Source organism: Atractosteus spatula, chromosome 25 (assembly GCF_055471065.1).
Source record: "Atractosteus spatula isolate fAtrSpa1 chromosome 25, fAtrSpa1.hap1, whole genome shotgun sequence".
Lineage (NCBI taxonomy): Eukaryota > Metazoa > Chordata > Actinopteri > Semionotiformes > Lepisosteidae > Atractosteus > Atractosteus spatula.
Genome location: NC_142730.1, coordinates 6218991 through 6232792, shown reverse-complemented (window position 1 = coordinate 6232792; position 13802 = coordinate 6218991). Strand labels below are relative to the sequence as shown.

General features: G+C 56.7%; 1 protein-coding gene across 12 annotated transcripts in view; it reads right to left on the bottom strand.

The window, feature by feature from the left end:
* The window catches only part of LOC148815243 (tropomyosin alpha-3 chain), a 28007-nt gene that overhangs the window by 13219 nt on the left and 986 nt on the right, over window positions 1-13802 (bottom strand). For 3 of the 12 annotated variants that reach the window (XM_088905476.1, XM_088905473.1, XM_088905475.1), the window contains exons 2-6: window positions 13156-13281; window positions 3881-4014; window positions 1698-1815; window positions 1474-1544; window positions 672-747 (exon numbers count right to left, since the gene is read on the bottom strand). In XM_088905476.1, coding sequence (XP_088761602.1) covers window positions 672-747; window positions 1474-1544; window positions 1698-1815; window positions 3881-4014; window positions 13156-13281 — 525 coding nt within the window. Of the gene's footprint in view, window positions 1-671; window positions 748-1473; window positions 1545-1697; window positions 1816-3880; window positions 4015-8078; window positions 8807-13155; window positions 13282-13802 lie in introns of those variants that run through there. The other 9 variants (XM_088905483.1, XM_088905479.1, XM_088905482.1 and 6 more) reach the window with 4 other exon arrangements.

The window sequence follows — 13802 nt, the reverse complement described above, 5'->3', positions numbered from 1 at the left end:
CCCCCTGGTGGCGAACCTGGGGGGCTGCAGCGGTTCGGCACCGGGGGCGTCTTTTCCCCACGGAAAACCCCCAGGTGGAGCGGACTGGGCGGCCAGGCGCGCGCCGGGAACGCAGACGCGAACACAGGACGAGAGAGAGAGACAGAGAGACGGGGGGGGAGCCCGAGATCTGCACCCCGGCCCGAACGCGGGCCCCTCCCCTCCCGCCGCGGAGCGCCCGCAGAGAGCCGCCCGGGCGCAGCCGGCGCAGGGGAGGGGCCGCCGGGCGTTCCTGCCACACGGGGCCGAGGCGCAGGGAAGAGATGCTGGAGGACCAGAGAGGGCAGGAGCACGGGACAGGAGGAGGGGTGGGGTGGGGCAGGTCGGGACACGCAGGGGACAGGGTCAGCGAGGGGTCGCGGGACAGGACTGGACAGGACAGGACAGCAGCCAGGCGTCTTTCAAGGCCCAAACAACCTGCAGACACACCGCAGGCACCCTGAACTGGACCCAACTGGGACTCTGACACCACCTTCTGCTCATGGCTTCTGGTGCCTGATCACCACACCAACGGGGTACCCTCCCGTCCGCCATGTGTAGCTGAAAGACTGATGCCAGGACCTTCTTACTGAGTGGAAACAAGGCCTCTGATTGGACAGCAGGAGGGGAAGGGGGAGAGAGGGGGGCGGTACCTTGTCTTCCGACGCCTGCAGGGACTTCAGCGATTGGTCGAAGCCTCGCAGCTGCTCCTCCAGCATCCGGGCTTTGCTGTTAGTGGGTCAGATGACAGAGGAGCGCGTGCAGAGAGGGGAAGGAGGTGGGATGAGGAAGAGGAGCAAGCATGGATGGGGTGTTCGCGACATCCATGGCATGCGAGTCAGCAGGCAGAGGAAGAGGAGGAAGAGGAGGAGGAGGAGGAATGGAGGGAGAGAGAGCGTCACACTGTTACGATGCATGAAGTGGTCATGGGTCAGACGTGACATCACACGCAAGCGCCCCCGCGCCCCGCCGACACCAGCAAACCTCCGCCGCCGCCCCCCCCCCCGCAGGGTCATTTCCAAGAGTCAATATCATCAGCTCTTGGACCAGCCATTGCACTCAGGAGCCAGCTTGTCCAGGCCTCTGAGCTCTGTACTTGTACTCTGTACAAGGTGGGTGACACTGCACAAGCCTGGTTGCATCAAAGCAGATCTGGAAGAGCTCAGTCTGCACCTCGGAGACAGGTCCCCCAGCTCTTATTTCAGAAGAAATTAGCCTGGCAAGGAGGTGTATGGGTGTGTGTGTACAGTCATAGGAGGAGCAGGTCAGTCCCAGACAGGACTGTCCCATGTGGGTCAGGAGCAGGTCAGTCCCAGACGGGACTGTCCCGTGTGGGTCAGGAGCAGGTCAGTCCCAGACGGGACTGTCCTGTGTGAGGTAGTGTGTACAGTCGTAGGAGGAGCAGGTCAGTCTCAGCTTGTGAGGGACATGTGAGAGTTTTGGAGAGCGACTCACGATTCTGCCAGCTCGGCTCTCTCCTCTGTGCGCTCCAGGTCTCCCTCAATGATCACCAGCTTGCGGGCCACCTGAGGAGAGAGAGAGAGGAACATCAGGACCAGGGTTACGGGAGGATGGTGGGGAGGGGGGCTGGCTCACTCCCTGCTCCAGGGGGGAGGAGGGGGGCTGGCTCTCTCTCTGCTCCGGGAGGCGGATAGTGGTGTTTGAGAGGACCGACTCACCTCCTCATACTTGCGGTCGGCCTCCTCAGCAATATGCTTGGCCTCCTTCAGCTGGATCTCCTGCAGCTCCATCTTCTCCTCATCCTTCAGGGCCCTGTTCTCAATCACCTTCATTCCCCTGCGGGACAGAGACAGAGCAGGCTGACTTTCCCACACCACCAGCACCCCTTCACAGCAGTCTCATCGCCCTTCAACAATCAATAACGAGCTGGCCGAGGTCAGGAGCTCAGCCGGAATTAAGAACTGCAGACGCTCCAGGCCCTCCAGAAGCAGGATCGGATAGCTCATCCGTCAACAAAAACGGAGCTGCGGGGAGTTCAGGCCAGGCCAGGCCAGTTTCTGTCTCCGTGTCCAGGGAAGGCGGAGAGACTCTGTCCCGTAAGTCTTCCGAACCCCAGCCTGCGGGCTCATCGATCAATTCCGTCAGCAAACTGCTCAACTACGGCAACGGTAGCCCACAGGGGCCGAAGAGCAATAGGATTTCTGTTCTACGTGACTTTCAAACTCAATTTACCACGTCACCCCCTCTACCGGTCACAGCCGCACTGTTCCAGAGCTGGAACGCAGTGGCGCCTAGGCTGTCGTTCCTGTACTCAGAGCGTGGTACTGCCCTCAGCCGAGTGGGAACAGGGGGCCGTTATGAGTAACATCACGAGGGCGACTCCCAGTCAAAAAGAATGACCGCGGCTCCGCAGGCAACACGTCACGGCTCCCAGCGCAGATGTACCCAGACAGCCCCGGAACCCGCCTGAGCACGAACCGCTACACGAGAGCCCAGGAGTCAGGCAGGAGGAGGGAGTCGGACTGCTGTGGGCTGTGGGCCAGACGGCACTGTAAAACCTGGGAGTGGATTAACCTGCTCTACACTGGGAATCTGACAAAACTGTTAAACATGAGAGCTGATTAGACTTCAGTGCAGGAGCAGTTTGACTGACAGCACTGTAGAACCTGGAGTGAATCGGACTGCTGTACACTAGGAGTCCGACAGCAGTGCAGAACCTGGAGTGGATCAGACTGCTGTACACTAGGAGTCCGACAGCAGGGCAGAACCTGGAGTGGATCAGACTGCTGTACACTAGGAGTCCGACAGCAGGGCAGAACCTGGAGTGGATCAGACTGCTGTACACTAGGAGTCCAACAGCAGTGTAGAACCTGGAGTGAATCGGACTGCTGTACACTAGGAGTCCGACAGCAGTGCAGAACCTGGAGTGGATCGGACTGCTGTACACTAGGAGTCCGACAGCAGGGCAGAACCTGGAGTGGATCAGACTGCTGTACACTAGGAGTCCGACAGCAGGGCAGAACCTGGAGTGGATCAGACTGCTGTACACTAGGAGTCCGACAGCACTGTAGAACCTGGAGTGGATCAGACTGCTGTACACTAGGAGTCCGACAGCAGGGCAGAACCTGGAGTGGATCAGACTGCTGTACACTAGGAGTCCGACAGCAGGGCAGAACCTGGAGTGGATCAGACTGCTGTACACTAGGAGTCCGACAGCACTGTAGAACCTGGAGTGGATCAGACTGCTGTACACTAGGAGTCCGACAGCAGGGCAGAACCTGGAGTGGATCAGACTGCTGTACACTAGGAGTCCGACAGCAGGGCAGAACCTGGAGTGGATCAGACTGCTGTACACTAGGAGTCCGACAGCAGGGCAGAACCTGGAGTGGATCAGACTGCTGTACACTAGGAGTCCGACAGCACTGTAGAACCTGGAGTGGATCAGACTGCTGTACACTAGGAGTCCGACAGCAGGGCAGAACCTGGAGTGGATCAGACTGCTGTACACTAGGAGTCCGACAGCAGGGCAGAACCTGGAGTGGATCAGACTGCTGTACACTAGGAGTCCGACAGCACTGTAGAACCTGGAGTAGATCAGACTGCTGTACACTAGGAGTCCGACAGCAGGGCAGAACCTGGAGTGGATCAGACTGCTGTACACTAGGAGTCCGAGAGCAGGGCAGAACCTGGAGTGGATCAGACTGCTGTACACTAGGAGTCCGACAGCAGGGCAGAACCTGGAGTGGATCAGACTGCTGTACACTAGGAGTCCGACAGCAGGGCAGAACCTGGAGTAGATCAGACTGCTGTACACTAGGAGTCCGACAGCACTGTAGAACCTGGAGTGGATCAGACTGCTGTGAAATGCCAGTCTACACCACCTGCAGTGTGAAACACTGACCTCTCGCTCTCATCGGCAGCTTTCTCGGCCTCCTCCAGCTTCTGCAGCGCGGTGGCCAGTCGCTCCTGAGCCCGGTCCAGCTCCTCCTCCACCAGCTGGATCCGGCGGTTCAGAGAGGCCACCTCCGCCTCAGCCTGAGAGAGAGAGAGACGGGGAGAGAGTGACCACACTGCCACGAGTGGGCAACACACGCGCGCACGCACGCATACACACACACGAGTGGGCAACACGCACACAGTCTGCTGCGAGTGGGGAACTGACACAAGTGGGTAATATCTGTGTGTACTGAGAGGGAAGAGGTGATCACACTAGATTAGTGTGATCACTAATGGCCAGCAGGGGGCGCTCACCCTGCGGTCCATGTGGGTCCTAATGCCCCAGTATAGTGACGGGGACACTATGCTGTAAACAGGCGCCGTCCTTCGGATGAGACGTAAAACCGAGGTCCTGACTCTCTGTGGTCATTAAAAATCCCAGGGCATTTCTCGAAAAGAGTAGGGGTGTAACCCTGGTGTCCTGGCCACATTTCCCATTGGCCCTTACCAATCATGGCCTCCTAATAATCCCCAACTATGAATTGGCTACACTACTCTGCTCTCCCCCCCACTGATAGCTGGTGTGTGGGGAGCGTTCTGGCGCACTATGGCTGCCATCGCATCATCCAGGTGGGGCTGCACATTGGTGGTGGTGGAGGGGATCCCCATTACCTGTAAAGCGGTTTGGAGTGTAGTGTTCAGAAAAGTGCTATATAAGTGTAAGCAATTATTATTATTAGATTACTGAGCACTGAAAGAGGATGTTAATGTTTGCAGCAATTCCACAATCAGACATGACTCATGTAGAAACTGCTGCCCCTCTCCCTGAAATCACACACTGACACACCCCTGACGGGACTGGAGACACTGCTTTCCCTCTCCTCTCACACTCGCCCTGATTTCACACACTGACACACCTCTGACTGGACTGGAGACACTGCTAGAGACACTGCTGTCCCTCTCCTCTCACAGTCGCCCTGAATTCACACACTGACACACCCCTGACTGGACTGGAGACACTGCTGTCCCTCTCCTCTCACACTCGCCCTGATTTCACACACTGACACACCCCTGACTGGACTGGAGACACTGCTAGAGACACTGCTGTCCCTCTCCTCTCACACTCGCCCTGATTTCACACACTGACACACCCCTGACTGGACTGGAGACACTGCTAGAGAGACTGAAAAAGTGATCCGCCATTTTCTCCTGCCAGAGAAGGGCTGAGCTCAGAAAACCAGTCATTTTCTTTAATCAGCACGTCACCCAGGCCTGTGAGTGAAGCGTGTCACTTCCTTTAACCCTGTGCTGATCACACAAGGGTGATGGAAAACCCGGGGACAACGCTGCCCCATTCTGCTAGCCACAGCACCAAAAAACTCTCCACTCATTAAACCATCTCCTGCAGCCTGAGGCCGGCTCTCCTAACCCACACCTCAGCTTCCTGAAGCTGTGGGACACCTACAGGAGGGCTCTCCCCCTTTCGAGCAGCTCTTCTGGGAGTCTGACCCGCTCCAGGTCTTAGCAGCAGCCGCAGGGCTCCATGCCCACACTGCGCTGATAACACAGGAATGGGGACAAGCAAGAGGAGCTGTCCGGCCCGACTGATCCCAGGGCCTCAACCAGCCGTTTTCGTGAAAAGACACAGGGTATCGGCTGCAACACCACGGCAGGGCAGCGTGTTCCACTCCCCCGCTACCCTTTGCGTAAAGACGTGCTTCCCGATCTTGGGATGGAGCTGCAATGCTGAAACGCTGTTTGTGCTGCGGACACTATCCGGGCTTCAGCTGGGACTCTGCAGAGGCCCTTCAGCCAAGGGAACGACATAACTTCGCCCCGGCCAGTCAGAAAGGCCCGAGGCTCGTTAAAGAAGCTCTGAAAAGACCCAGAATGCTTTGTAATCGAAGCCACGGGCTACCCCCCCCCCCCCACCAGGGACAGAGACACAGGAACAGGAGGGGTTTTTCACAATATGACTGTGCACAACGGGCACAGTAAGGAAATGGGAGGACTCTCGGCTCAGGCGGCCTCAGCCACAGCTGCAGGCCCCCCCGTGCCACAACAGGACACCGCCGGCCGCCGCGGACGCAGAGACAGGCCCCTCGCAGGGCCGGCAGCAGCGCCGATTGCCCAACGGCAGAGAGCTTCCTGAAGACGGAGGCCGTTAGAGCTGGCGTGTCTGTGGCAAGAGCGCCGCGGGGACGTCGCCCACTTCCTTCCTCTCGGCTCCCCGAGGGCCGGGCCCCGGCTGGCGGCTGTGCCAGCCCCAGCTGCCAATTAAACAATTAGCCCAGTCCCTCGTCCTCGTTAGGCGCAACCAGGCGTAACGGAGCACAGATCTCGTCTTCCAGTGAGTCACGGACCGAGCGGGGGACGGGCTTGTTGGGAAGGAGAGCGTGCCTGCCAGGGCGAGAAACCTACAGAGCTTACAGCTCGGCCCGTAACTCAGTGGAAGACTAGATCTGTGCTCCGTTAGCTCTGTGGCTCAGGATCTGCGCCTGTGAGGTTGCCGGTTCGAATCCCATGGCCGGCAGAGGAATCCTACTCAGTTGGGCCCCTGAGCAAGGCCCTTCACCCCAACTGCTCCAGGGGCGCTGTACAATGGCTGACCCTGCACTCTGACCCCCAGCTTCTCTCCCTGTCTGTGTGTCTCATGGAGAGCAAGCTGGGGTCTGCGAAAAGACAAATTCCTGATACAAGAAATTGTATAGGGCCAATGAAGTGATCTCATACACAGGCTGCTCCTGAGGACTGATTCTGTCAGTCAGGGACAGTTAGCCGAGAACCTCTCTGTACCCCAGAGCTGGGATACAGGCGTACCAATCTCTCCACTAATTAAGATAATTAACAACAGAGAGCTTGGGATGGGAGAGCACGGCAGAACCCAGGATCTCCAGACACCAGAACCCCCCAGTAACAGACACCCCATGATTTAGGGATTTCCAGTCAACATGAAAGGGTTTCCTGTCCTGTGGTGAGACAGGCTGCTAGTGGGAGGAATTTGGCAGAGCGCCTGCATGCTCCCCCGCCGAACCGGGCATTTCTGGGTTCGGGACGGGAAGAAAACGGGGTCAGCCTACCCGCCCACACCCCACGACGAAGGAAAGGGCGCCGCCGCTCTGCTCGGTCACTCGGCACATCGCTCCCCCGCGTTAGCAAAAGCAACCATTTTGGAGGAGCGAAGGAGCCCCAGCCGGGGTACCGGGCAGAACCGCGACTCGGTTTCAAGCAGAGCGGGTTCGTGTGGGGGGGGGTGAGGGGGCGATGCGTCTCCTACGGGGGTCCAATTTCTTCTTTTCCCACACGCTGTCTACAAAGCGCAATACCCCCATTTCAAGAAAAGCAAAAACCGTTTCGCCCCCCCCCCCCTCAGAACCAGCTCGTGAAGTCCTTTCACACGCACCCGCGCTCAGACCTGTCGCGCTTCACCCACCGGAACACGCGGGGAACCCCACAAATCTCGGGAGCGCGCTCACACCCACTCCACCTCCCCCGGCCACAGCCCGCCTCGCTCTCTGCGCTTCTCCTCTCGGCAGCGAAGCTTCTTTCAGATTCCAGCACGGAGGGGGGGGTTTGCGGTTCTCACCCCTATCACCCCCCCCCAAACACACACACACACACTTTCACCCTCAAAACACAGTCCAGAAACCACCGACTAACGGCCTATCCCCGCCATCTGACCCAGCGGACCCGTCCCCCCCCACTCCCACACCCGACAAAAACCATTTCACACATTCCAGCGCAATGATGAAGGCGCTGGCTTCCTCAGCGCCAGCCGGGCGTGGAGACTCGACCCCCCCCCCCCCGCCACCGCCACCGCCACCGCCACCTCTTCTTTCTGCTGTGAAACGTCGCCACTGTAACGGCGCGGACCGATCCGCCTCAGAAAACCCCCCAGCCCGTCCGGAGCGACGAGTCTCCCCCGGGGCCGGCCGGGGGACCGAGCGGAGCTGCGCCGCGCCGCGCCCGGGCGTTTCGGCCTGATCGGGCTGGGTCCCTGATCGCGGAAGACAGTTCGCCTCGCAGGCGGAGGAGGAAGGAGGGGGGGTGGGGGTGGGGGTCCGTTAACACGGTGCGATTTAGAACGATCCACGTCGTGGATTCCCTAGGACGGGGAGCGGGAGCGAGAGCTCTCCCCCCCCCCCCTCTCTGCCCGCTCTTACCTGCTCCCTCGCCCGCTTCTCCTGCTCCACCTGGCGCTGCAAGACCTCGGCTCTCTCCTCCGCCTCGTCCGCCTGCTGCTGCAGGACCTTGATCTTGCGCTTCACCGCCTCGATGCTGTTGGCTCCGGCCATGGCTCTGCACTCGCTTTGCTTGGTGGCGGTGGTGGTGATGGTGGTGGTGGTGGGGGGGTGGGAGAGGCTTGGCTTTTTTTTTTTCCGTTTGCTTTGAAACACGGCTTAAGGAATACGCGCCGCCGCTTCACAGCCCGAGCTCGGCTTGAGCGCCCTGCTGCGACTTCTGCGAGGAGAGAGAGAGCCGGGAGGAGACACGCCGCTCCGCTCGGCTGGAGAGGAGGGGGACGTCGGCAAGGCTTACTTTGTATTCGACCAGGCGATCCAAAAAAAACACACACACAAGGAGCGCTCCGGCCTGGCGTTTTGTCCTTAGCTCGCACGATTTCTGCAAAAAGTTTTCCAGTTACAAAAAAAAATGAAGAAAAACCGCTAGCGGTATCGTGCCGAAGAAGCCAAGAAATAATCTGTCCCGAGTGTATAATAAGCCAACAAACAGCAGCGCCCGGCCTCTAGAGCGACTTACTGCGGGGTTATTTTAATTGAATTTATAACTTATTTTTTAAGTCAAGCGGTAAGGTCTCCTCGCACACCCGTCACGCGTAGACACTCTCTCACTCCTTGCTTCCTCCTTCGGCACACTTCCGGCCTGCACCGCCCTACCGGAAGATGACGTACTTCCTCCCGCCGCCCGCGGCTTGGGCTGGGCTGGGCCGGGCAGACGCTGGTTACGTCACCAGGACAGGTGGGAGCGTTCACCCTACTGCACACCGTAACGCGCAGGTAACGGCAAAAACCGATATTCGACCGAGTTTTTTTCCTTCTTTTGTGCAGTTAGAAATCCAGACTTTTTTTCCCCCAAAACATTGTTTCATAATACGTTAGATAGTGGGTCAAAATCAAATTAAAAATAAGTGAATTCGGAGTGTAAGGGTTACACAGAAACATCCACATCCTGGAATCCAAATAGCTAAAGATCACTTTATCAGCCTGTGTATGAGATCACTTCATTGGCCCTATACAATTTCTTGCATTAGGAATTTATCTTTTCGCAGACCCCAGCTTGCTCTCCATGAGACACAGACAGGGAGAGAAGCTGGGGGTCAGAGCGCAGGGTCAGCCATTGTACAGCACCCCTGGAGCAGCTGGGGTTAAGGGCCTTGCTCAGGGGCCCAACGGAGTAGGATTCCTCTGCCGGCCGCGGGATACGAACCGCTGGAGCCACCGCACAGTCGGTGTTTATACTGTTTTAATTAGTACTGCAGTCGCAGGTCTGTCTCCGGTGCGTCTGGAGTTAGCGGTGGGCTCCCGGAGCGATGCTGCGGTACAGGCGGAGCGGGTGCACAGCGCCACACCTCCGTGTGCTTGAAGGGGTTGAGAAACCCCTCCGCCCCCCCCGACGGCGCAGGCACGAAGGGGGGTTGGGGGTTCTCGGCAGGACGTGTCCCGTCCCGTCGGTGAAGACGTGAGATCCTCCTGTTCCTCTGCAGCTCACAGAACAGCCCCCGGGCGCCTCTGCTAACACCCCCCCCCCAACACACAGCAGGGCTCTTGCGCAATGGAACAGACTGAGTGATACACACGCTATCATTCCAAAAAGCAAGGTGAGGCCTTGTCCATACACACGATGAAGGAGTGTGAGTGTGGATTGTAGACTGAGTGTCTGTACAGTTACTCTTCAGCTCTGATGATGATGAAGGAGTGTTAGTGTGAAGATACAGAGGAGCTGGACTGAGTGTCTGTACAGTTACTCTCCAGCTCTGACGATGATGAAGGAGTGTTAGTGTGAAGATACAGAGGAGCTGGACTGAGTGTCTGTACAGTTACTCTACAGCTCTGATGATGATGAAGGAGTGTTAGTGTGAAGATACAGAGGAGTTGGACTGAGTGTCTGTACAGTTACTCTACAGCTCTGATGATGATGAAGGAGTGTTAGTGTGAAGATACAGAGGAGCTGGACTGAGTGTCTGTACAGTTACTCTACAGCTCTGATGATGATGAAGGAGTGTTCGTGTGAAGATACAGAGGAGCTGGACTGAGTGTCTGTACAGTTACTCTACAGCTCTGATGATGATGAAGGAGTGTTCATGTGAAGATACAGAGGAGCTGGACTGAGTGTCTGTACAGTTACTCTCCAGCTCTGATGATGATGAAGGAGTGTTAGTGTGAAGATACAGAGGAGCTGGACTGAGTGTCTGTACAGTTACTCTACAGCTCTGATGATGATGAAGGAGTGTTAGTGTGAAGATACAGAGGAGCTGGACTGAGTGTCTCTACAGTTACTCTACAGCTCTGATGATGATGAAGGAGTGTTCATGTGAAGATACAGAGGAGCTGGACTGAGTGTCTCTACAGTTACTCTACAGCTCTGATGATGATGGTGGACTGAGTGTCTCCTCTTTCCTCTCTCTCCTCCTGTCAGCAGGACGCCCAGCACAGAGTGGCGCCCCAGTCCCATCGAAGGGAAGAAGGGATACGTCGGCACTCTGGCTGTTAAATTCCCTCCCTCTGGAATGTTCCATTCCCAGCTCTCCGTAAAGCCCTTGGCATCTGGGCACCCACACATGGCGCGGCCTGCGATGGCCCAGGACCGCCGGCTGGACAGGTGGCCTTTCTAAATGTGTTGGGGGGCGAGAGGTGAGAGACTGGCAGGGATTAGAGGAACGAACAGGTTTAGCCTCTGATTCTTCTCAGTCCCCTCAGGCCATTTTCTAACTGCTTCAGCCAATACGGGTGCAAGGCAGGGTACACCCTGGGCGCAACGCCAGTCCATCGCACAGGGCACACACAGACACACACACATACTCTCACCAGGGCTGATTGTCCTACAGGCCCTTTAACCTACCAGTGTGTCTTTGCACTGTGGGAGGAAACCCACGTGAACGCAGGGAGAACGCGCAAACTCCACGCAGACAGCACCCCGGGTCAGGAACTGAACCCGCAGCCCCAGCGCTGCGAGGCAGGAATGCCACGACTGACGTAACACGTGATGTTATTGAATTCGATGGCTGCAATACCGGTGTGGAACACCAGGGGGAACACGATCTTTTTTTTGTTGGCTGTGATTTTGTCAGACATTTCTCCCTTCCGACCAACAGATGTCGCTACATCGCCGTACAGTCGCCGTGGTTTAAAGTATAACTACGCAGTTGCTGTATTGGGTTTTCTCGTTTACAGGACATGGCTGTGACAGAGTTCAAATTTGTACAGCCTGGCTGAGCACCTCACGTCAGTTCCACCCAGTGTGTTACGAGCTCTCACTAGCCAGACTGAGCCCCAGGTTCTGCTCCAGTCTCCTACAGTACAGTGCAGACACACAGCCTGACCAGCTGACCAACTAACAGACACTGACACTGGCTGATAGACAGGAAGGCTGAGAGGCTAACACACTGACTGACTGACGCTCTGACTGACTGACACACGGACTGACATACTGATTGACACACTGACTGGCTGACTGATGCTCTGACTGACTGACACACTGATTGACACACTGACTGGCTCACTGATACTCTGACTGATGCTCTGACTGACTGACACACTGACTGACACAGTGACTGGCTGACTGACGCTCTGACTGACTGACACACTGATTGACACACTGACTGGCTCACTGATACTCTGACTGACACACTGACTGGCTGACTGATGCTCTGACTGACACACTGATTGACACACTGACTGGCTGACTGACGCTCTGACTGACACACTGACTGGCTGAATGATGCTTTGACTGACACACTGATTGACACACTGACTGCCTGACTGATGCTCTGACTGACTGACACGCTAACTGGCTGACTGATGCTCTGACTGGCTGACATACTGACTGACACACTGACTGGCTGAATGATGCTCTGACTGACTGACACACTGAATGATGCTCTGACTGACACACTGACTGGCTGACTGATGCTCTGACTGACACACTGACTGACACACAGACTGGCTGACTGATGCTCTGACTGACTGACACACTGAATGATGCTCTGACTGACACACTGACTGACACACTGACTGGCTGACTGATGCTCTGACTGACACACTGACTGGCTGACTGATGCTCTGACTGACTGACACACTGAATGATGCTCTGACTGACACACTGACTGACACACTGACTGGCTGACTGATGCTCTGACTGACACACTGACTGGCTGACTGATGCTCTGACTGACTGACACACTGAATGATGCTCTGCTGTGGCTCTGCAGGACCCGAAGCGGTGCTCAGTGCTCTGTGCTCTCCTGTGTGCGAGTCCACGACAGCCCCCCCCCTGCAAGACGCCGGGGCCGAATTTTAACAGCACATCTCGTATTTTTATCCCGGGACGTGTCTGATTGGGACAGTCACCGTGCTATTTTAGGAATATCCGCAGGGACAGGAGACAGCCGGGGGACGGTTCTGGGAAGAACCTGGGAAATCTGGCGCATGGCAGCTGGGAATTATGGAATGCGGGCTGGTCCCGTCCGGTGAAGGACACGGGCCCCCGGAGGAGGGGGGCAGGAAGGGTTTGGGACAGCTGCTCTGGGCCAGTGGGGAGGGGAGCCCCGCTTTCTTTGAGTACTGACATATTTGCCTCAGTGTTGTGTAGCAGGGCTCTGACACAGTATTGTTGAACTCTGCAGTGTGATGCAGCACAGCTGTGTAACTTTGTTTCAACACAGTTCAGGGCTGGACTAGTGTTATATAGAGCAGCCCTGTTGCGTAGTAGTGTTGTGACAGTATAGAGCAGCCCTGTTGTTTAGCAGAGTTGTGTAGCAGTTTTGTGACAGTATAGATCAGCCCTGTTGTGTAGCAGAGTTGTGTAGCAGTGTGGTGACAGTATAGAGCAACCCTGTTGTGTAGCAAAGTTGTGACAGTATAGAGCAGCCCTGTTGTGTAGCAGTGTTGTGACAGTATAGAGCAGCCCTGTTGTGTAGCAGTGTTGTGACAGTATAGATCAGCCCTGTTGTGTAGCAGTGCTGTAATGCAGTGCTGCTGGGCATTGCTAGAGTAGACTCACATCTGCTGCCTTCTTCTCTGCCAGCTCCAGTTTCTCCTGTGCGTCCTTCAGAGCCTCGGAGTATTTGTCCAGCTCATCCTCTGTCCCCTTCAGCTTCTTCTGCATGGCCAGGAGCTCGTCCTCCAGCTGGACACATGGACAGGGGTCAGGGAGAGACGGAAAGAGATGGGGACAGACAGAGAGACGGGTCAGGGAGAGACAGGGGACACTCAGTCTTTCTAACACAGCCACTGTTTTTCGGAACAGTATTGCTACAGAGTAGAAATGCTTCTCTGTTGTCCCTGTGCTTCCCATATTCCTCTCCCTGTCACTCCCCAGATCTCTCTCCCAGTCTCCCTCCCTCTCTCCCAGTGTTTCTCCTCTCTCCCAGTCTCCCTCCCTCTCTCCCAGTGTGTCTCCTCTCTCCCAGTGTGTCTCCTCTCTCCCAGTCTGTCTCCCTCTCTCCCAGCCTGTCTCCTCTCTCCCAGCCTGTCTCCTCTCTCCCAGTCTGTCTCCCTCTCTCCCAGCCTGTCTCCACTCTCCCAGTCTCTCTACCTCTCTCCCAGCCTGTCTCCTCTCTCCCAGTCTCTCTCCCTCTCTCCCAGTGTGTCTCCCTCTCTCCCAGTCTGTCTCCTCTCTCCCAGTCTCTCTCCCTCTCCCCCAGTCTC